General features: G+C 46.3%; 1 protein-coding gene across 5 annotated transcripts in view; it reads right to left on the reverse strand.

Moving 5' to 3' along the window:
- Positions 1 to 24,234, reverse strand: part of mpped1 (metallophosphoesterase domain containing 1) — a 44,062-nt gene that overhangs the window by 14,087 nt on the left and 5,741 nt on the right. For all 5 annotated transcript variants that reach the window (XR_006831678.1, XR_006831676.1, XR_006831675.1 and 2 more), the window contains exon 4: positions 14,701 to 14,926. Coding sequence is in view for 1 of the 5 variants with exons in the window: in XM_046297390.1 (XP_046153346.1) it covers positions 14,701 to 14,926 (226 nt within the window). In the remaining 4 variants the exon portion in view is untranslated. The remainder of the gene's footprint in view (positions 1 to 14,700; positions 14,927 to 24,234) is intronic.

Consider the following 24,234-nt stretch of genomic DNA (forward strand, 5'->3'; position numbering starts at 1 on the left):
CATTTCAAGTTTTCTATTTCTCAGAGAAGCCGAGTGGATGCAGTCACACCCCATCATCATCACCTCAGCTTGAGTTAATTAAGACAAACTGTCGACTTAACGACCCTAATAACAGCCTGGAAGGGGAGGAAAACACACAAACACACACACACTGAGTCACGCCATACACTCTGCTTGTGTGCTCTTATTAAACTGAGTGTATGTGCGTGTACTGTATACAGTATGCACACCTGGGTAATACTAAAGGGGGTTGCTGTGCTGTCACTCGTCACTCCTAAGAGCTGAGATCTTCTTATTAAACTCCCTGCCTCCCCGCACCACTTGACGTGTGTCTCCGTACATGATCACCCCCCTTCCCCCTTGCTAACCTCGTTAAGAGCCTGTTTCAATTAAAAGTGTTCTGGGGTGGGAGAGGTCCATTGGGACTCCACTGCTCAGATAGAGGTCAACAGAGTTGCTTAGAGATGCTATTAGCGTCTTCCTGTTCTCATTTACTCATTCACTAGCCTGGAGGCTAGGTGGGCTAGTTCAAACACAGGCTACTGACTGTTAACACTGCTTCCTATTACTGGGTAATTACACACAAACAATACATTCTACTCTGAGGGAACTTCTCTCTGTCAGTATTAGATACTAGTAAATACTGATAGGTACTCTATGTCCCCTGACTGTCTGATATCTCCTATTGTCCTCTTTGTTTAGTCTACTCCATGAGCCAGTGAGGAGCCATTTTAAAATGAGTCAGTTTAAGAAGCAGAATACTGCTTCTGTCCCATTCTCTCTATCGTACAGAATAGGATTAAAATCTTTCAATAGGAAAGTTATAAATCAATTTACACACACACACACACAAACACGCACACACACACACACACACACACACACACACACACACACACACACACACACACACACACACACACACACACACACACACACACACACACACACACACACACACACACACACACACACACACACACACACACACACACACACACACACACACACAGGTACATGGAAGCATGAGAAAGTTTGACTCCAAGAAGACGCTATTTCATGTTACAGAGAAATACGTTACTTTCTCTTATCCATTATTAATCCCAACTCTAAACCTTTCTCAGCGCACACTATTCTCCCTCCCACACACAATAGTTAATGTACAGACTTTGATGTTTAATCACGACTACCACACACACAAGCCAGTCCACCCGGCAAGATTGATCCTCACAGCAGGACTACTGAGACAGAGGGAGGGATGGAGGGAGAGAGAAGGGGAAGGGGAGGGAGAGGGAGAAGAGAGGGACGGACGGACAACGACACTGATGCTGAGAGAGGAGATTGAAAGAGAGAGAAAGAAAGGGAGTGGGATAGAGGGGAAATAAGAGATGGGGAAGGAGAGAGAGACTGCTGAAAGGCAGAGTACTGTATATCTGACTGACAGTATGGAGGATAAGAAATGTGACAGGGCCCAGCCCAGCCTGCAGTAACTGAAAGGTAGCTGGTTCGAATCAGCAATTCTGCCCTGGAGCAAGGCTGTTAACCCCCGATGGTGTCGATTAAAGGCAGGCCCCTACACCTCTGATTCAGAGGGGTTGGGTTAAATGTGGAAGACACATTTCGGGTTGAATGCATTCAGTTGTGCAACTGACTAGGTATCCCCCTTTCCCTGTGTGAGCTACAGAACAGTCCTTACTTCAACACCCCCGTACCCTCCCGTTCTTCCTGTCACCATCTTGTCCTTATTTAATCTTTCATTCTCCATCTTCATTTGATCTATCCACGTACCATAGCTCAACCCATCTATTCCTCCTTTATTTCTGTCATCTAGTGAGCCCACTCTCTCCCTCCCTCTCTTCCTGTCTAATCTCACCTCTCCACCTCTTTACCTCCAACTGCCCCCATCCCCACTTCCCCTCTCTCTGTGGAGAGGCAGATTGGGGACATATTGGCCCTCAGCGTGACTTATGTAACACCCAGCAGGTTCAGGGGGAACCGAGGAGCACCGGGCTGACACACACACACACACACACACACACACACACACACACACACACACACACACACACACACACACACACACACACACACACACACACACACACACACACACACACACACACACACACACACACACACACACACACACGCACACACGCACACTCAAAATTCGGAGAGAAATATGAACACACACAAGACACCGAAACAGGGAAACTATCAGTAAATGTTGACCCACGGGAAATCAAGCAATGCTGTTTTGTAGTCAGTCTCTCCTCCCATCTTTCCCTCTCTCAGCACCTGTGTGCGTGTCTCTGTAATGGCTTAATTGCAGGTGACTGGTGAGCGCGGTAATGGTCTAAGCACTGGATGGGTGGAGGATTAGGTGACGGACTACCACCGAGCTCTCATCCACTAAACACAGTACAGTCACTGAGCTACACCAGTCAATGTCTGGCCCCGGGGCTGACACACACACACACCTGCACAACTCCCTCTGAGCTGATATACACATTTTGATATACACAGATACACCCCCATACAGCAGTAGTCTCAGAGTGTCTAACCATCCTGGTGAAACTGGAGCAGACCAAGGTGGCGTCGCAGAGCCCATCTGTGACAGAGTGCAGGGAGATCTGCCCACACACACACACACACACACACACACACACACACACACACACACACACACACACACACACACACACACACACACACACACACACACACACACACACACACACACACACACACACACACACACACACACACACACACACACACACACACACACACACACACACACACACACACCAACCAAGCCTCATCAACAAAACAGTGATGGGTACAGAGACACTTGTCTTGTGTGAAGTCTGAAAGGCCTGGTGCTCTCGACCAGTAGCAGTCAGCCTCACAGCTGTGCTCATTCACAGCTTCACACTCATCAGCAGCACCAGCACACAACCCAAGAACCCCCACCACCTCCAATGTTAGGTTTAAAGCCAGGCATGTTCTTATAGGGTTTTCTCAAAGGAGAGCATATATTCTGCCTATAAAAACCTTATATTTATTGAACTAGAAGCAGCACACAACAATATTATACAGATGTGAAGCTGCCTGTACATTTCCTATTGAAAATCTACATTTCTTTATCAAATCAAGCTGGTTTCATCCATTCACACAGCGAGCCCCGTCAATGAAGAGCAGCTGCTGTCTAAACCAACCACTAACCCTCACCTCTCCCCATAAATCCCAGAGCTCCCACCTGTGTTTGTCACCCCTCCCTCCCATATCTACCCCTCCACTGTGTCATTAATTCTGCCTGTTTGGTGAAATGCTGAAACATTGTTCCCACTGCCCCTTGTCGATCACACACACACACACGCACACGCACACACACACACACACACCTGGCAGGTCTCTGCCTCCCTATAGACTGATGTTTCCCACATTTAATAAAATGCAGGCAGACTTCCTCGATGAGGAATGGAGGGAATTAGGAGAGGAGAAGAGGAAAACATAGGGGGAAGAGAAAGATATTATATACAGTAGAGAGAAGGAGAGACCGATAGACAAAGACAAAAAAGAGAACAATGAATTAGAAATGGAAAAAAAGAGTGATACAGACGTACCACCAGATAGATAAAGAAAGAAAAACGAGACAGACAGACAGAGAGAGAGAGAGCAACAGAGGGACTGATGCGTAGGGTTAGTGACAGATGAATAGATGTCTCTTGTTCCTGCTCTCCTCTCTTCCTCTGTCCCTCTCTTCCTCTCCCTCTCTCGCCTGCCTGCTGCTCTTCCTCTGTAATCAAGTTGGATGTCAGAAAAGACAAACGCATCCCTGCCCTCCCTCACTTTCCTCTCCTCCATGCCCCCCCCCCTCACTTTTTTTTAGAAACAGTTAGGAAAAGTACGGATCAGCAGAAACTAGCCCAGTCAGAATCTCAGAGGACAGAGCCTCTCACACACGTCTCTCCTATACCTGTGCTATAGTTTACACAGCGTACGCTTCACAATTGTACATCTGCACACACGTCAAAACTACATCAGTGACATGCATTAAAGTAGGACTTAGGAAAGACTAGTAGTTAAACAGACACATGACTTTGAATGAACTTAACACAACAGAATATGACATCTGGGTCGTTCACTATCGTATTATCACTAATAATTCTGGTGTTTTACATCGCACCATAAAGCAGCAAGGGAAGCGCTGAAACTAAATCAGGCTAAAAGCATTTCTTCCCGTATTAACCCGAGAGGAACACTTTTATTGACAATGTTTCAGCAATTTACTGCCCTTTTTCAAATAAGTATTTTAACCATGAATTTAGAAGTTACAATACAGTTGCCAATACAATCTCAAGCAGTATGCAGTAAACAGAATTATATCACCCTCTCTACCTAATCAATAGACTAAAGGTCGACCGATTATGATTTTTCAACGCCGCTACCGATACTTGGAGGACCAAAAAAAGCCGCTACCGATTAATCGGACGAATTTATTTATTTGTAATAATGACAATTACAACAATACTGAATTAACACTTATTTTAACTTAATATAATACATCAATACAACATCTATTTAGCCTCATATAAATAATGAAACATGTTCAATTTGTTTTAAATAATGCAAAAACAAAGTGTTGGAGAAGTAAAAGTTAAATATGTGCCATGTAAAAAAACTAACGTTTGAGTTCCTTGCTCAGAACATGAGAACATATGACATTTGGTGGTTCCTTTTAACACGAGACTTCAATATTCCCAGGTAAGAGTTTTTAGGTTGTAGTTATTATAGTATTTATAGGACTATACCATTTGTATTTCATATACTTTTGACTATTGGATGTTCTTATCGGCACTATAGTATTGCCAGTGTAACAGTATAGCCTTCCGTCCCTCTCCTCGCCCCTACCTGGGCTCGAACCAGGAACACATCGACAACAGCCACACTCGAAGCAGCGTTACCCATCGCTCCACAAAAGTCACGGCACTTTGCAAGGGGAATAACTACTCCAAGTCTCAGAGCCAGTAACGTTTGAAACGCTATTAGAACGCACCCCGCTAACTAGCTAGCCATTTCACATCGGTTACACCAGCCATTTGGCTGATACGCTTGAAGTCATAAACAGTGCTGTGCTTGCGAAGAGCTGCTGGCAAAACGCACAAAAGTGCTGTTTGAATGCTTACGAGCCTGCTGCTGCTGCCTACCATAGCTCAGTCAGACTGCTTTATCAAATCATAGACTTAATTACAACATAACGCACAGAAATACGAGCCTTTGGTCATTAATATGGTCGAATCTGGAAACTATCATTTCAAAAACAAAACGTTTATTATTTCAGTGAAATATGGAACTGTTCGGTATGTTATCTAACGGGTGGCACCCCTAAGTCTAAACATTCTTGTTACATTGTACAACCTTCAATGTTATGCCATAATTACATAAAATTCTTGCAAATTAGTTCGCAATGAGCCAGGCTGCCCAAACTGTTGCATATACCCTGACTCTGAGTGCAATGAACGCAAGAGAAATGACACAATTTCACCTGGTTAATATTGCCTGCTAACATGGATTTCTTTAAGCTAAATATGCAGGTTTAACAATATATACTTCTGTGTATTGTTTTTAAGAAAGGCATTGGTGTTTATGGTTAGGTACAGTCGTCCAACGATTGTGCTTTTTGCGCAAATGCGCTTTTGTTAAATCATCCCCCAGCATTCCATCGATTATATGCAACGCAGGACACGCTAGATAAACTAGTAATATCATCAAACATGTGTAGTTATAACTAGTGATTATGATTGATTGCTAGTTTTTTATAAGATAAGTTTAATGCTAGCTAGCAACTTACCTTGGCTTCTACTGCATTCGCTTAACAGGCTCCTCGTGGAGTGCAATGAGAGGCAGGTGGTTATTGCGTTGGACTAGTTAACTGTAAGGTTGGAAGATTGGATCCCCCGAGCCGACAAGGTGAAAATCTGTCTTTCTGCCCCTGAACAAGGCAGTTAACCCACCGTTCCTAGGTCGTCATTGAAAATAAGAATGTGTTCTTAACTGACTTAATGTGTTCTTAAACTAGTAAAATTAAGGGTATATTTAAAAAAATAATAATAATAATTATAAAAAATCGGGAAAATCGGCACCCAAAAATAACGATTTCAGATTGTTATGAAAACATGAAAGCGGCCCTAATTAATCGGCCATTCCGATTAATCGGTCGACCTCTACAATAGACTGCTCACAAGGTTCCAATATTAAGACACGTAGTCACACTATGACACGCCTGTCATGGATCCCTATGAAATGCACTGTCAGGAATAGATACTGTGCATGGTCATGACATGCTCTGTGAGTTTCTCCAGATTCTGTAGCCAACTACCCCGAACAAAGAACCCCCCTCCTCGCTCCCCCTATTCATGGCTGGTTAGTGCAAGGTACTGAGAAATGACAAATCTGCTGGGTCATGAGAGACGACTTCATGTCCAGCGATAATGAGCTCCCGTCGGACGCTGCTCTCACAGGATGCTCAGAGACACGTTTCACTAACGTTGCCGCTAGGGTGGGGGGTGGGGGGTTCATGTGGACGTCCACATGCCGCCACCTATGTCTTCTCGCAAAGTGGATACACTTGAAAGAATGTGTAAAAGAGAAAGGAAGGAGAGAATGAGAGAAGAGAAACATGGGAAAAAAAGAGACTGACAGACAAACAGACAGAGAGGAAGATTGGCAGACAAAGAAAGACTAAGAGGATGAGGAAGTGAGTCTCTCTGTGGATGTACATGTTCAATGTGTGTGTTCGTCAGCAGCGTGTGTGTGTGTGGAGAAGTAGGGGTGTAGGCAGCGCCTGCTTCCAACATCCTGTAAGCCTCCCTTGTTGCAGCAGGTGGAGGAAAGCTGCAGCAGCCCAGTGTGTGTTTGGGTGTTGTGTGTGTGATGAGAGCAGGTGGGTTAGAACTGTGTCATATGGAGGTGCCTGGAGCGGCACTGGAGGGGTCCAAACTCTGCAGGCATCGGGTTGGGGGACGAGGACAGAGGAGGGCCAAGAAAGAAAGAGGGGACAGTGAGAGGAACGGAATACATATTCCAGCAAGGTTCCCCTTAAAAATGTGTCTGTGCGATGACCCACCTAATGCTTAAAGTAGTGATGTTGTATCAAGCCAGCGCTCATGATGTTAAAGCCATGAGTTGACCTACCATGTGGATAACACTGATCTGGGTCAACATGGTCATAAAGGTCCAACGCACAGTAATCTGAACTTCCCCCTCCACTTTGAAGTAAACTGCAGATTGAGAAGAATATCTGACATCTCTAGCCTCTTATACCTGACACTAGCCCTCCTACACGTTCTCCTGTGTCCATACCTGCCCATACGCCATTCATCCACGGTCTAGTCTGACTCCACTCAAAATACCTCTATAGAGTGCCACAGGCAGACAACAGGTCTTTGCCGTATTTTGATTCCCATGGTTGAGCCTAGACTGCTGCCTTCCTGCCTGCTTGTCTCATTTCCACAGTTCCCTAATAACAACCGTGGCACTAGTCGCTAACCCTGTTAGCGTAGGACATAATGCATTCCCATTTAAATAGCATTTAGAAGCGCTAGGGAGGCACATTTGTCCCTTCCTGTTCTAAATAATGACCAATTACCATGGAGGAAGAGGTGTCTTCACAGGGGAGGAGTGACAGTCGAGACGACAGTGGGGAAGACAGGGAAGAGTGGAGAGATGGGGGAGGGGGTTTCCTTTTTAATTGGTGGCAGATCTCAATGTGACGTGTATATTTTTCTTCTTCTTATGATTCTGCAGAAGGGGGGGGGGTGAAATAAGGAGGAAGTGGGGAGAAGAGGTAGGGAGAGAGGGGAGAGAAAAAGCGTGATGAGGCAAAAAGTGAGGGGAGGAGGGAAAGAGCGAGAGAGAAAGAGGGCGAGAGAAAAAGAGAGGGACTAGCATGTGTCTAAGCTGTGTTTGTCTTGGAGGGATAATGTGCGTTAGCTACATCCACTACAGTCTAATTCTGTCCAGAAAAGCTGTTGGACTTCCCCCCCCCCTCCTTCAGAGTGATAGTTGCCTTGGCAACCATGGCAAATCTTCCCTTTGTCAAACAGATGTCCCATTTAGTTGGAAATTAGAATGTGTAAAAACCCACGAGACACAAATTATTTCAAAGTTCTCCGGTGGACAGAGGGAGAGAGAAGAACAGGAAAGAAAGGAAAATAAAAAGGAGGGCCTTCTACTGTTACTCCCTCCCTCCCATCCACCAGTCTCCTGTGCATAAGGAAACACACTGATTTGCCAAAGATAGAGGTTGATGGGATGGTAAGGGTGGGGTGAAAATATGGCAGGCGGGGGGGGGAAGAGTGACCCCTGTTTTGAACCAGTGCTGGGCATCATGGCAGCACGCGTTCCAGCACAGCAGAAGGGTCTGATATAGAGGACAGAGACACCCTAAGGGGGAAGAAATCACCCCACACACACAAACACTCACAGCATCATACAACCCCACTCACACCCCTGATGCCTTTTTGGACAAGTATTTCTGGTCCTCTAGACTGGTTCTGACTGCGTGGTCTAATTGTGGTCAACAAGGACACTGACCAGTGACTGCTCACTGCCTGACCCGACTGAGACTGCAAGGGAGAAACTATACGCTGAGAACAACACTATATCTCTGTGTGTGTGAGCAAGAAACAGAGAGAAGAGGGAGAACATATGGATAGAATCACTTTAATTCAGAATTAATATGAAGCCCACATGCCTTGGAGAGGGGAATCAAGGAGAATGGCCTACAGCACCACACACACACACACACACACACACACACACACACACACACACACACACACACACACACACACACACACACACACACACACACACACACACACACACACACACACACACACACACACACACACACACACACACACACACACACACACACACACACACACACAAAGTATTTCCTCTTGAGGCCATTTAACAGGTAATTTAAAGATAAATCCCTACAGGGAAATGACACACTAAACGTCTTCTCCTCCTCGTTCATTCTCTCTCTCCTTCCCTTCATAACACCTCACCATAACAGTGTGTTTACTCACCTGCAGGTACAGAGACTGACAGCACTTAGAGAAAGAAAACGAGAATGGAGGAAAGAGATTAAAGAACAAAGAGAATCTACGAAGGAGGGAAAGTGACAAGTGTTGAAGTAGGCCGTTATCTCTCCCTTTTCCCCTCCAAACCTTAAGTGGCCGTTTATTACTACTCAGTGTTCATCACAGGGTACTTCACTGTCCCACTTGGGGAATACACTTCAACCACTGGAAACAGGCGATGTGGAGGAACAAGAGAGAAAGAAAAAAAAGAGGAGGGAGAGAGAAGGAGGGGTAGAGCACAGGGTTGCAGGGGTTTTGGGACAGTCTCTGAGCACATCATAATTTAATTTAGCAAGGACCCTGGTGAGCAGCCCTACAAAAGCAACACCCACGACGAGACACTACTGTAGCCAGCTAGCGCACACATGGTAGGACGATCTCTCCCTCGTTATAATATCCTGTAAGAGATGTTCAGCAGTAACAGCTAGAACTCTTAGACAAACTCCAAAGAGGTCAAATGACCTTTATCATTTCTACATCATTAGAGTCATTATATAAAACCCCTGGAGTATTCTGTCCCTCTCTCCCTCTGCCACTCTCCACCCATCCTCTCAGTCTACATCAAAACACCTGTTAATTAAAAACACAGAGAAAGAGGAGAGATCTCTCCTTCTTTCCATCCCCCCTTCATCAGAGAAGTTTTCAAAACAGGGGGAGCAGGTATTCTGTCCCTCACTATGAATCAAAGAGAGGAGAGGGGGAGGAAGAGGGGGAGGAAGAGGAGAAGACTCTCTTCATCTCTTTAGTTTTTCTGATGAGCTTTCTTAATTGGGCCACTATAGAAAGAAGTGAAATCCTAAATAATTAAAAAATCTAATTAAGGAGTCTTTTGCATCTCCGTGCTTAATTATTCCATGCGGAGAGCAGTGGGGAGCGATACATTTCTCCTCTTTTCATTAAAAAAAAAAGTCTCCTCATCCCACCACTCCCCCATCAATAAACAGCTCCTGATTTCGCTCCTCTGTCCTCCCCCTCTCTCTCTCCTGCCGCTCTTCAGATGTGTGTGTGTCTCTGTGTGTGTGGTGTGTGCCGTCCTTAGAGACTGTCATTATGAACACTTAGAGAGAGTTAACCCATTAGTTCATTCCACAGAGAGGGCCGCTATAAGGCCTCTGTTACTCTCTCCATCCCCCTCTTCTCCATCTCTCCCCCTTTCTCGCGCTCCTTTCTCCATTCCTGCCTCTCAATCTCTACATCTCTCTTTCTTTACCCCATTCTCTTACCTTCTTTCTACACCCTCTCCCTTTTACCTCTCTCTGCAATACTATTCCTATCACCCTACTATATCTCTCTCTCAGGAGAAAACCAGTGAAGAGAGAGTGAAATACTGTGAGGATCTATTTGGAACTAAAGCTGTAGAAAGAACATGTTTAAAAGGACATGTTTAACTACAAGGTGATCATTCATTGTTCCGTCCATGAGCAAGGTGAGGACGACACAGTTGTGTTGATGATAACTGAATCACAATTCAATTCATTGTTTAAGGGATTGGTTTACGATGAATTTAATCAGGCCCACACAGTCTCTGCTAATCATTTAAATAGGCTACATCATTTATAGTTCACTTCTTGGCTATACCAGTAGGGCGCACACACACACACACACACACACACACACACACACACACACACACACACACACACACACACACACACACACACACACACACACACACACACACACACACACACACACACACACACACACACACACACACACACACACACACACACACACACACCACAGTGTTGTGATCTCCTTAATTAGCCATGTGATTAGCTACATTGGAAGTCTGCAGTGAAGCGAGGAGCTCTCTCCCCTGTGTAAAACAAAACGTGTTCCGAGACCTCGGATACACTCTGACACACACAGCTGTAGACTACACTAATGCTGCCACCTCTGCCCTCTCTGACACACTCAAAGTAGAAGGCCTAAAATTCCAAACACAGTTGAGCAGGTCTACATTTTTTTTTAAACTCGCTCGTTCCACTTTGTCCTGCTTCTCCCCTTTTCCCTCGTTCCACTGTGTTTCTGTGCTTCTACGTTGTGTAGTGGATTCTCTGCCTCGTTTGGGCTTTGAAAAGACGACTACTGTGGCTAATTCCCATGCCTCCCACGCTACTGTTAGACTATGGTTTGGGGCTCTACTGTTCTGCCTCCATCACACACACACACACACACACACACACACACACACACACACACACACACACACACACACACACACACACACACACACACACACACACACACACACACACACACACACACACACGCACACACACACACACACACACACACACACACACACACACACACACACACACACACACACACACACACACACACACACACACACACCTTCCATTCTGTCTCCCCGTCCCTTTAGCTCCGAGACACGGGGTGGCTTTGCGATACGCCCATGACAAATGACTTGTAAACTTGCATTACTGTCAGAACAGGAACAGAGGCACACACACGCACGCACGCACGCACGCACGCACGCACGCACACACACACACACACACACACACACACACACACACACACACACACACACACACACACACACACACACACACACACACACACACCCAACTGCTCTCCCATGCTGTCCTTTTGATTCCACATTTCAGAGAATGACAAATTGTTAGGATTCGGGTAGGATGCAGCATGCTATGTTCGGATCTAATTTTGTCTGGAGACTGGGGGGTAGGGGTAGGGATGGTGGAGCTGTGAGTGTGTGTGTGTCTGTGACGGAGACAAGGGACGGACAAGGAAGCACCGTGCTGCGAGCAACCTGCCATCAGACCCCCACGAGGAGAGAGGGATGGATGAAGGGATAGAACAGAGAACGAGTGATTGAAGGATGACAGAACATAAGTAAAGATGGATGGAGGGATGGGGAGAAGGAAGATATGGGTTTGGAACAGGGCTTTGTGGAATAGTGATGGCTGAGGGGATTGAGGGAAAAGAATGGAGGAAATGAGACAGGGAGAGATAAGGGGAAGAAGGGAGATGGAGGGAGGGAGAGTGACTGGAGCAGAGGGGAGAGTGACTGTGCTGTTACAGTTCATTCAGGCCAGACGACTTGCCAGGGCAGGAGACACAGGCAGACAGACAGGCTTCTCTCCTCCCACCACCCCGAGGCTACAGTACAGGTTGGCCACGGGCCATAAAGCAGTGCCAGCCTGGCATCGCCATGGAGACGGGACTGGAGAGGGTAAAGCAGGCACTGTCCCACTGCTCCTGACAGAGATTAGAGATAGAAAGAGACATCCTTGTTCCATCGCGTTCCCCTGTGCTCCCACTGCCGAGCCAGCGACATGTGGAGCGCACAGACAGACAGGTGGATTGAGGGAGAGAGAGAGGGATGAGGAGAGGTAGAGAGATAGAGGAACAGACAGGTGGATTGAGGGAGAGAGAGGGATGAGGAGAGGTAGAGAGATAGAGGAGCAGACAGGTGGATTGAGGGACGGAAGAGGACAGGTAGAGAGATAGAGGAGCAGACAGGTGGATTGAGGGAGGGATGAAGAGAGGTAGAGAGATAGAGGAACAGACAGGTGGATTGAGGGAGAGAGAGGGATGAGGAGAGGTAGAGAGATAGAGGAGCAGACAGGTGGATTGAGGGAGAGGGAGGGATGAGGAGAGGTAGAGAGATAGAGGAGCAGACAGGTGGATTGAGGGACGGATGAAGAGAGGTAGAGAGATAGAGGAACAGACAGGTGGATGGAGGGAGAGAGAGAGGGATGGGGAGATGTAGACAGATAGAGGAACAGACAGGTGGATTGAGGGAGAGGGAGGGATGAGGACAGGTAGAGAGATAGAGGAGCAGACAGGTGGATTGAGGGAGAGGGGAGGGTTGAGGAGAGGTAGAGAGATAGAGGAGCAGACAGGTGGATTGTGGGAGAGGGGAGGGTTGAGGAGAGGTAGAGAGATAGAGGAGCAGACAGGTGGATTGAGGGAGAGGGGGAGGGATGAGGAGAGGTAGACAGATAGAGGAGCAGACAGGCGGTTTGAGGGAGGGATGAGGAGAGGTAGAGAGATAGAGAAGCAGACAGGTGGATTGAGGGGAGGATGAGGAGAGGTAGAGAGATAGAGGAACAGACAGGTGGATTGAGGGAGAGAGAGGGATGAGGAGAGGTAGAGAAAGAGGAGCAGACAGGTGGATTGAGGGAGAGGGGAGGGTTGAGGAGAGGTAGAGAGATAGAGGAGCAGACAGGTGGATTGAGGGAGAGGGGAGGGTTGAGGAGAGGTAGAGAGATAGAGGACCAGACAGGTGGATTGAGGGAGAGGGGAGGGTTGAGGAGAGGTAGAGAGATAGAGGAGCAGACAGGTGGATTGAGGGGGAGGGAGGGATGAGGAGAGGTAGAGAGATAGAGGAGCAGACAGGTGGATTGAGGTAGGGATGAGGAGAGGTAGAGAGATAGAGGAGCAGACAGGTGGATGGAGGGAGGGATGAGGAGAGGTAGAGAGATAGAGGAGCAGACAGTGTGGAGAGGGGAACACACGGAGCCTCCAGCTGGAGTCCCCCTGTACTGGAGGAACAGAGCCTCGGGCTGCTGCAACACACACACACACACACACACACACACACACACACACACACACACACACACACACACACACACACACACACACACACACACACACACACACACACACACACACACACACACACACACACACACACACACGCATGCGCACACACACAGGCACGCTAACAAACACACACCATTTCATCTGCCTTCTGTGGTAAGCCTACTGCACAAGCCAAGCCCAGCCGGTGTTACTGAATTGAAGCTGTGTACACCATTCTTCCTCTCACACCCTCAGTCTTCAGTTCTCTCCTGCTTAATTTCTCATTCACTCTCTCTGTCCCTCCCTCCCTCCCTCTTTCTTCATCTCTCTCTCTCCCTTTCCCTCTCCATTCTCTCTCTCGCTCTCTCTCACCCCTTCTCACTATCTCAACACACCTCAGGCATCTCTCTATAGCGGCTATTCCTCTCACTCAAGGGACCCCACTATCTCAGCAAACCAATGACCTAACATTGGGGGCCCCACACGCACATCCCTCCCAAAAACACACTACCTCTGTGGCCCCTCACCAAAAACACGTGGACACACCAAAAACACCAAAACACTGCATCATGGAGCATTGGTCACACACACACACACACACACACACACACACACACACACACACACACACACACACACACACACACACACACACACACACACACACACACACACACACACACACACACACACACACACAGCCTGGCGCTGCCCGGGGAGAGAAAACAGGAGAGGAGAGGAGAGAGGGTGAAAAAGAAGAAGGAACCATAGCTAGAGGGTAACCATGAAAAAAAGAGCATGGGAGGAAGTGTGTGGAGGGGAGGGTGAGTGAATGACTGACAGGAAAGTAAGTGGAGAGGAAGGACAAAGTGGTTGTGAGAGAAGATTGATAGATAGAAATAGATCAAGTAGTAAGAGTGTTGTCCACTATCAGGTATACTGCAGTTGCAGAGTTACCCACCAGGGGGAGCCATAGATGCGGAAGCCGCGTACGGTGACCTCTGAGTCCTGCAGGTAGATACAGTTGGTGAGCAGGGACTGGACGTTCTCATAGTTCTCTGGTTTCAACTTGGAGGCTGATGGGAAGTAGTAGAAGTCCTGCTTGATCAGGTCAGCCATGAACTCCTGGTCAAAGGTCAACTCATGGTTCCCCGCAATCACTATCTTTATGTCATAGGGCAAGGTGCCTGGGAGGGAGAGGAGAGAAAGGAGAAAATGGACCATCAGTTCAAAAGTAGTCCACACCCACTCAACAAACTTCTACAGGTGCAACAGAGTACAAAAATCCAATGGAAAAAGATCATTAATTGATACGGAATGTCTTTATTTTTGTCTCGTCTGTCATGGGTCATACTAGCTCCGATCCATTTTAGTTGCAATAGTGTCAACAATCATATTTGTTTTGTTCATTTTCACAAAGACATCTCTCATCTGACAGTCACGGTTCCATTAATCACAGGTAAGGTTCCGTGAAATATTTCACGGAACCTTCAATACAGTTATTTCATTATTTAGCATTTTAGGGATAGTCTTTTTTTTTTAATTTTAGGAATATTATAAATAAAAGGATTTTAGAACTATAGTAAATATCAAACATATTCTATTAGAATAACCATTTTCTACATGAGCCATTGCAAGCATATCTTTATCATAGATGGGCCCTTCATCCAAACCCAGTCAATAATCGTGTACTGTAACTCTTGCTCCTCCTCCTCCTCTAATTGTCTATTCAGAGATGGGCACAGTGGGGACAGTCCATCGATCCACATTGCCTGTCCAACACTGTGGCAGGCCAACACACACACATCTACATATCCCCTAATGTTTTCAAAGGGTTGATGAAAAAACCTTGTGAAAACCATGACAAATCTGGGGGTCTTCTTTGTCTACGAGACGTGAGACGCATCGGCGTTTGTCAGGTAGCACGGTTGATGGAGACTTCAATCGGCGTGCGTTTTTTGACAATTACTGCGAGAACGATGTGGCATGCTGTGTGTGTGTGTGTGTGTGTGTGTGTGTGTGTGTGTGTGCGTCGTGCTGCTGAAAAGGAGTAATTAAACTCAGCTTTAGGAGAGGCTGACAACTCAAAAGACGGCTCTGTCACAACAGCCAGTCAGAGAACAGTGACAGCATCCAGAGAGACAGAAGGTGTGGGGGGGGGGGGGGGACTAGCTAGGCTGGATGTAACACATTTTGTTCTTGCATGTAAACTTTATTTATTGGGTCATTGTACAGATAGACATAATGGCAATAAACTGTATAGACCTTGATTTGAGTTTTTCTTACTCATAGAAACAACAAAATAACCTAAACCATAAGAATGAACTTACAACATTTTATTTTTGTATTTTTATTTTTTATTTAACCAGGCAAGTCAGTTAAGAACACATTCTTATTTTCAATGACAGCCTGGGAACAGTGGGTTAACTGCCTATTCAGGGGCAGAACAACAGATTTGTACCTTGTCAGCTCGGGGGTTTGAACTCGCAACCTTCCGGCTACTAGTCCAACACTCGAACCACTAGGCTACGCTGCCGCATGATTTTTTGCACCGGAAAACAAAGGCAAGTTTACATACAGCATGATTTAACAGCAAACAGTGAACATCACAAAGAAGGGTCACAACTCACTTGTAACAACCATATAAATAGAATGATTATTTTTCTATGGTTCCAATAAATGGTCACAATGTGCAGCCAGAAAAATAGTGGAATGTGTACAGTAGCATTCCAAGTGTTCCACTGTTCAGAGAAATAGTGGAATGTGTTCAGTAGCATTCCAAGTGTTCCACTATTCAGAGAAATAGTGGAATGTGTACAGTAGCATTCCAAGTGTTCCACTGTTCAGAGAAATAGTGGAATGTGTTCAGTAGCATTCCAAGTGTTCCACTTTTCAGAGAAATAGTGGAATGTGTTCAGTAGCATTCCAAGTGTTCCACTATTCAGAGAAATAGTGGAATGTGTACAGTAGCATTCCAAGTGTTCCACTATTCAGAGAAATAGTGGAATGTGTACAGTAGCGTTCCAAGTGGGCCACTGTTCAGAGAAATAGCACAATGCCTTAAGTATCTATCTTCATCCTTTACTGACAGACAACCCAAGTGCCTTTTCCAGCCAATATAAAGTCAACCCTGAAAAAAGTTAACTCTTCCTAACAGAGCCCCCCCACCAACATGGACTGGCCGGTATTCACACTTCTTTTTATTCCTTTTACTCCCTTTTCTCCCCAAAGTCTTGTTCAGATTCCAACATGGTAGTTTGGCATGGAACGCCGGCTCAGTTTTGTAAAAGAAGTGAGAGAAGAGAAGGAAGTATACTCATGGACGTTGTTTTAAAGAAGAACTTGTGGCCAGACACCTTCCGGAGGCTTTGAGACGCCAAGACGTGCAGCCAGGAGGCTGTTAGGAGCTTCAGTTCATCTGATGACTTAAAGGGACATTTCATGTTCATCATCACCAGCAGCACCCCAACATCAACATATGTGAAAATGGCGTGTTTCTATGTTTTGTGTACGTCTTCGGTGTGCATCGTGTGATTTGAACCAATTATGAGTAGGCATTGCCAACTAATTGGTGGATGTCGTCATTGGAAACATTTATCTTCCTCAATGTTTTTTCCCTAGAAAATGCACCATTTTAACATATGTTGATGTTGTTGGTGGTGCTGGAGATGATGAATGTTGAAATGTCCATTTAAAGAAGATAAGCCTGCAGATACTCCTGGAGCAAGGACAACAGCAGAAGTTGGAACACACAGAACACTCGAAGCCTGATGTCCCATTTGCAGATGATCAGATAGAGGCTGTCAAATAGCCCAGGTTAAAGACGTCGGGATTCGGAGCTCCTTCACAGCAGAGGCCAAAGCATTTAATTGCACCCCTGTGGCCAAGGACTGAGGCAACACCTAGAGTGTCATCGTTTCCTATTTGTCCTACTTCCATTCCCATTTCCTCTGCCGCCTTATCTTGAAACTTTTGAAATTAAGGACCTCTTAACAAAAAACACTGACCCAGTATATAAATTAAATTATGTCTATTTCCCTAGGTAGGATGTAACCGGAAAAAAATCCATCAAATACGTTCACTGGCCCTCAGTTAGGAGTGGAGTTAGGTCGACTGGAGTGAAGCATACCTCGTTCAGTAAACACGCCCCCGCCTCCACCTCCATTAATTCAAGTTTTATGGGTGAAATTTTTAAATCATGTTTGGTGAAAGGCTGAATCTGCATATTGTATGACGAGAATTATGGCCAGGAGCGTTTCCTGACTACATGACCTTACCAGGAAAAACTCCTGGTCCTATGTACTTTATGAACACCACCAGTGATCAAAACATGATGTTCTTCCAATGAGTCAAAGCAGGCCGTGCTTGTCTCTCTTTATCAAACAGAATCTCCATACAGGCACAGTGGAACAATGTATCAACGCTCAAAGCACCGTTCCACAATACAGTCACTCTCCCACATCCACAAAGCACACAATAACTCACTCAAACACAAAACTACATGAAGAAAGATGAACGCGATGCTTTTGGAAAAGAGAAAGGAAGGTGAGAGAGAGACGAGAGAGAGTGAGAAAGAAAGAGGCAGAGAGACTAATCCAAATATGCAGGCAGCAGAGCACTGTCTGCTGCTGTTAGCAACCATCTCTTCCCAACTTTTGTCTTAGATTTCAAAAGCCGCTTTCAAGCAACAAATAGTTTAAATTTCCCTGTGAATCACCAGCACAAAGCAGCCAGCATTCTCTGTGTTTCAGTTCAAAAGAAGTAATCAAATAAAACACATGTACACACACACACACACACACACACACACACAGTAAAACACACTCAAAAACACGCACAACACTTCTGTCTAAGTCTAAAACTTGTCTAAGCAGCCCTGCACTACATTCTCCTCCCAAGACACACTGCAGAGGCGCCCTCCCCCCCCTCTCCATCTTTCTCTCCATCCCTCCCTCTCTTCCCTCCCGCCCTCTCCATCTCTCTTTCTCTCCCTCCCTCTCTCTATCCCTCAGCCTCCCTTTATCCCTCTCATTTCCTCCCTCACTGTCCAGTGTTTGTGTGTGTGGTTTAATACAGACCCAGTGCTAACAGGGTTAGTTAAGGGGAGTGATCTGCTGTCTGAAGGGACCTGTGCTTGACTAGATACAATGGAATGTGCTCTATACTGGCCTTTACAATAACCCCCAAATCCTCAATATCCTAGAAGCCGAGGAGGGCGGTTAGTCTGTGTGTCTGTGTGTGAAGCTTCCGGCGCTCCCGCCACCATTGTTCTGGTGTTCCGATGGGTGGTCCTTGCCCTTTGAAGAGGAAAATCCCTGTTTCGACCAAATCCATGGCATGTCGAGGGGGATTACTGCCCTTTGTGTGTGTGTGTCTGTGTCTGTGTCTGTGTGTGTGTGTGTGTTGGTGTGTGTGTACACGTATTTGTCTGTAAGTCCAACTTGTTCTAGCTGCCCATCGACATAACAGTGTGTATCTACCAGTACTTACTAATAATGTCTCCTGCACATTCAATCAAGTCATTCTATGCCATAACAGCCTAGTTGCATTGGTCTGTCTACAGAAGCAATAACTACTGTTTATAAGAAAAAAGACATGTTGAGACTCAACCTGGTTTAGCATTACAACGCCCATTCAGTGTGTGTGTGTGTGTGTGTGTGTGTCTAATCCCTCCCACCTGAACATGAAGCCATGAGGCAAATACACTCTCCTGTTTAAACACCACCCACACACCGCACTGGCACATACACAATCGAAAAAACACACAGAAACACACAAAAACACAAGCGACTAAGCAAGCAATGCTTCCAAAACACACACTCTGCCCTCACACAGTACATCCCAGTAATCACACACACACATTTCATTTGCACCCTCCACCTAAACGCAAATCCGACAAAGACGGTAACACCATCCCCGGTCTAGTAGGTGGTCTCTGTCGTTCCTCTCACTCTCTCTCTTCATCTCTTGTTTCAGTCTTTCTCTCTTGCTGTTCCACTTCCATACCAAGCCCAGCACATACAGAAGACACAGCATCAAAATAGCAGCCTGTCCTGTTCTTTGTCACACAATGTCACATCAATATTCATCCAGTGAAAAGGGTGATGAGTCAGAATACAAACAGAGACAGAGATACCCCCACTGGGCACGCATTATACTGAACTCAAAAGAGACTTTATTTTCTTACTAGCTCCGACTTTGCTGATAGCTACTTCATTGAACAAAAATATACTTACTGTGACTGAGATATGTGGTTATCCAACCTAGCTACACCACAAGACCAAATGTATGTGGACACCTGGTCATTGAACATCTCATTCCAAAATAATGGGCATTAATATGGAGTCAGTCTCCCCTTTGCTGCTATAACAACCTCCACTCTTCTGGGAAGGCTTTTCACTAGCTGTTGGAACATTGCTGTGGGGACTCCGATCAGCCACAAGAGCATTAGTGAGGTCGGGCACTGATGTTGGGCGATTATGCCTGGCTTGCAGTCGGCATTCTAATTCATCCCAAAGGTGTTCGATGGTGTTGAGGTCAGGGCTCTGTGCAGGCCAGTCAAGTTCTTACACACCAATCTCGACAAACTATTTCTGTATGGACCTTGCTTTGTGCATTGGGGCATTGTCATGCTGAAACAGGAAAGGGCCTGCTACAAAGTTGGAAGCACAGAATCGTCTAGAATGTAATTGTATACTGTAGTGTTAACATTTCCCTTCACTGGAATAAGGAGGCCTAGCATGAACCATGGAAAACAGCCCCAGACCATTATCCCTGCCCCACCAAACTTTACAGTTAGCACTATGCATTGTGGCAGGTAGCGTTCTCCTGGCATCCGCCAAACCCAGATTTGTCCGTTGAACTGCCAAATGGTGAAGCGTGATTCATCACTCCAGCAAACATGTTTTCACTGCTCCAGAGTCCAATGGTGGCAAACTTTACACCACTCCAGTTGACACTTGGCATTGCCCATGGTGATCTTAGGCTTGTGTGCGTGCTGTCACTATTTCAGCCACACCTGTCAGCAATGGGTGTGGCTGAAATAGTCGAAACCACTCATTTGAAGGGGTGTCTACATACTTGTATATATAGTGTATCTTAAGATGAATATAGTTTCCAAGATCATTAAAAATACTTACTTAATTGTAACCGATCTAAAAAGTTAGAACCAAGCCCCCCTCATCATCCACACCTCTGCAAACTACCCCAATTTACCGTAGGCATGCGCCAGTGTCAGCACCCGCAACATAGCTCTGAGCTCCGTACACCTCACCCCCTGCATCTGATGCTCCCTGGCATTCCACACTGCCAACAAGTAACAAAACAAACAAATTTCACCTGCCCCAACAAGTAATTACCTAGACAGTCCCTCCAACTGTTGACTACACTAAATGTAGGTCCCCTCCAAGGTACACCAGCCCCCCTGGACATACAAACAACAAGTGCTGCACTGTCTCCTCCTCCCCACTGATGGATCAAGGTGAGAGAGAGAGAGAAGCCTGTGAAGAGAAAGACAGCACTCATGAAATGTTTATGATTGTATTTTCTATTACTGAGCTAAGGAGAGGGTTGGGGAGGGGTCATGAAGTGGACACAGAGTGCCTACACGGCAATCACATCATAGGAGTCAGCCATCTATTATTCAGGAGAAAAGGGGAGCAGAGGGGAACAGGTGCTAAATAAAGAGCAGTGCCATAGACACAGGAGTCTCTGAACTCTACAACCCAGAGAGAGACAGCCAGAGACACAGAGACACAGAGAGAGACACAGAGACACAGAGAGAGACACCCAGAGAGACACACAGAGAGAGACACAGAGACACCCAGAGACACAGAGAGAAAGACACAGGGACACAGAGAGAGTCACAGAGACACACAGAGAGACACCCAGAGAGACACACAGAGAGAGACCCAGAGACACAGAGAGACACCCAGAGACACAGAGAGAAAGACACAGGGACACAGAGAGAGTCACAGAGACACACAGAGAGACACCCAGAGAGACACACAGAGAGAGACAGCCAGAGACACAGAGACACAGAGAGAGAAACAGAGACACAGAGAGACACCCAGAGAGACACACAGAGAGAGACCCAGAGACACAGAGAGACACCCAGAGACACAGAGAGAAAGACACAGGGACACAGAGAGAGTCACAGAGACACACAGAGAGACACTCAGAGACAGACAAAGACACAGAGAGAGACACCCAGAGACACAGAGAGAGATACCCAGAGACACAGAGAGAGACACACAGAGACACACAGACAGACACACAGAGACACACAGAGACACAGACAGAGACACACAGACAGACAGACACAGAGACAGACATACACAGAGACACAGACACACACAGAGACGCACAGAGAGACAGAGAGAGACACAGAAACACAGAGAGAGATACCCAGAGACACAGAGAGACACACACAAACAAGACAAAGAGACAGACACACACAGAGACACACAGAGACACACAGAGACACAGAGAGACACAGACAGACACACAGACATACACCTAGAGACAAAGACATACAGAGAGACACACAGACACACAGAGACAGAGAGAGAAACACACAGAGACACACAGAGAGACACAGAGAGACAGACACAGAGAGAAACAGAGAGAGAGACACAGAGAGAGACAGAGAGAGAGACACAGAGAGAGACACAGACAGAGATACACAGACAGACAGAGATACAGACAGAGACACAGACAGAGACAGAGAGAGACACGGAGAGACACAGAGAGAGACACAGAGAGAGACAGAGAGACACACAGAGACACAGAGAGAGAGACACAGTGACACAGAGAGAGAGACAGAGAGAGACAAGAGAGAGAGACAGAGAGAGACACAGAGGGAGACAGAGATATGGGAAGATGTGAAAATACAGAGTAAAAGACCAAGGTAGAGATAGAAACAAGGGAAATAAGAATTAAAGAGCAAAAGAGAAGGAAAGAAAGGAATGGACAGGGGAATAAAGAGAAGTCAGAGAGAAAAGAGGAGAATAGAGCAGAAAGTTAAGAATGAAAGTAGCTCCACTCTTGACCACTGTTGGACCCAGAAGCACAATGAGATCCATATTTAACCAGCGATGGAGAGCAGGCGGCAGCACAGAGAACATCTACTACTGGATACAGGCCCCACTCAGCGACCCTTCACCATCACGCGATGAATGAAGACACCACTGGAATCTAAAGCAGAACCTTCTTTCTCATATCCACACGCAGGGACATTATGCACACTGCAACGTCACCCATGACTTAATGCATAGTACAGGTTCATCATATGGTTTGCGTCTTCTGTGTAATTTTTCTAACCTGTATTGATTCATACTGGGCTGTGAAGTCTTAGCAGCATCAGTGTGTGTGTGTGAGTACACTGTGTAATAAGCATTGAATGCTGATCAAAGAGAGCGTTATTGGAAAGAATTGGACTGACGTGGTGCTGTATATCCTCTCTGTGTCTACCTCTCGCCTTCTACCTATTTTCTCTCCCCTTTCTCTCCTCTCGGAATCTCTTCATCCCATCTCCTTTTCCAGTTAATCTGACACCATGCATAACAAATCATGATTACATGCCCTTCCACCAAACCAGGTCTTTCTTAGAATCCACAAAAGTTATTTTCACTAAAACAACAAGACCTCTGTCTTCTGGGTCTCAAGGGACCAAAGCTGAGGATAACCAGCTAAAGATAGACCTTCCATGGGATGAAGTTCAACTCCACCTCCCCATCTTCCCCGCTGTCTTCTACAGTCCCCCCCCCCCCATCTCTTCTCCTCTCCTGCAGTGTGCACCAGCTCTGACAAAGCCTTGAGCCCCTGCCAGAAGAACCGGGAGGAGCCTTCCTGCTAAAAATACTGAGAGAAGGGAGGGAGCTGCCACGATGCCAAGAGGAGAGAGAAAAAAGAGACCCATATCTTCATAAAGGGAGGGAGAGATAGAGGAAGGGATAGAAGAAAAAGAACCAGACAAAAAAAAAGACAGAAGTAAAGAAAGAAAGAGAAGACAGACTTTCCGACAAAGGAAGAGAGGAAAGAGAAGACGGTTGGAATGAGTGTGTTCACCTGGCAATATGACAGTGTTTCCCTACAGTGTGTTTTTGTACCGAGGTTCATCAGGTAGAATGAAAGCCTAATGCTGAGGCCAATGCTGAGCTCTCACTGGAGCCAGACTGCAGACACAAAGCAGCATGAGCTATACATTCATCCAGAGAGAGCGAGAGAGAGCGAGCGAGAGCGAGACAGAGACAGATAGAGAAAAAGAGATAGAGAATGGAACAGGAGAAGAATACAGATTATAAATATTTATACGAACGAGCGGGAGAGAAAGGCAGCTACAGGAAAAGGAGAAAGAGAGAAACTTCATAAGGCACACCGAGCGCGTTTGGCGGGTTTTATCTGCCTAGCAGTCTCTCCCGCCAGTCGAGGCGTGGGGCGAGCAGGTTTTCAGCTCGCGCTCCCCGTCGACTAGCCTTGGGGGGGCTGAGCTGCC

This window comes from Oncorhynchus gorbuscha, linkage group LG14 (genome assembly GCF_021184085.1).
Source record: "Oncorhynchus gorbuscha isolate QuinsamMale2020 ecotype Even-year linkage group LG14, OgorEven_v1.0, whole genome shotgun sequence".
Taxonomy (NCBI): Eukaryota; Metazoa; Chordata; class Actinopteri; order Salmoniformes; family Salmonidae; genus Oncorhynchus; species Oncorhynchus gorbuscha.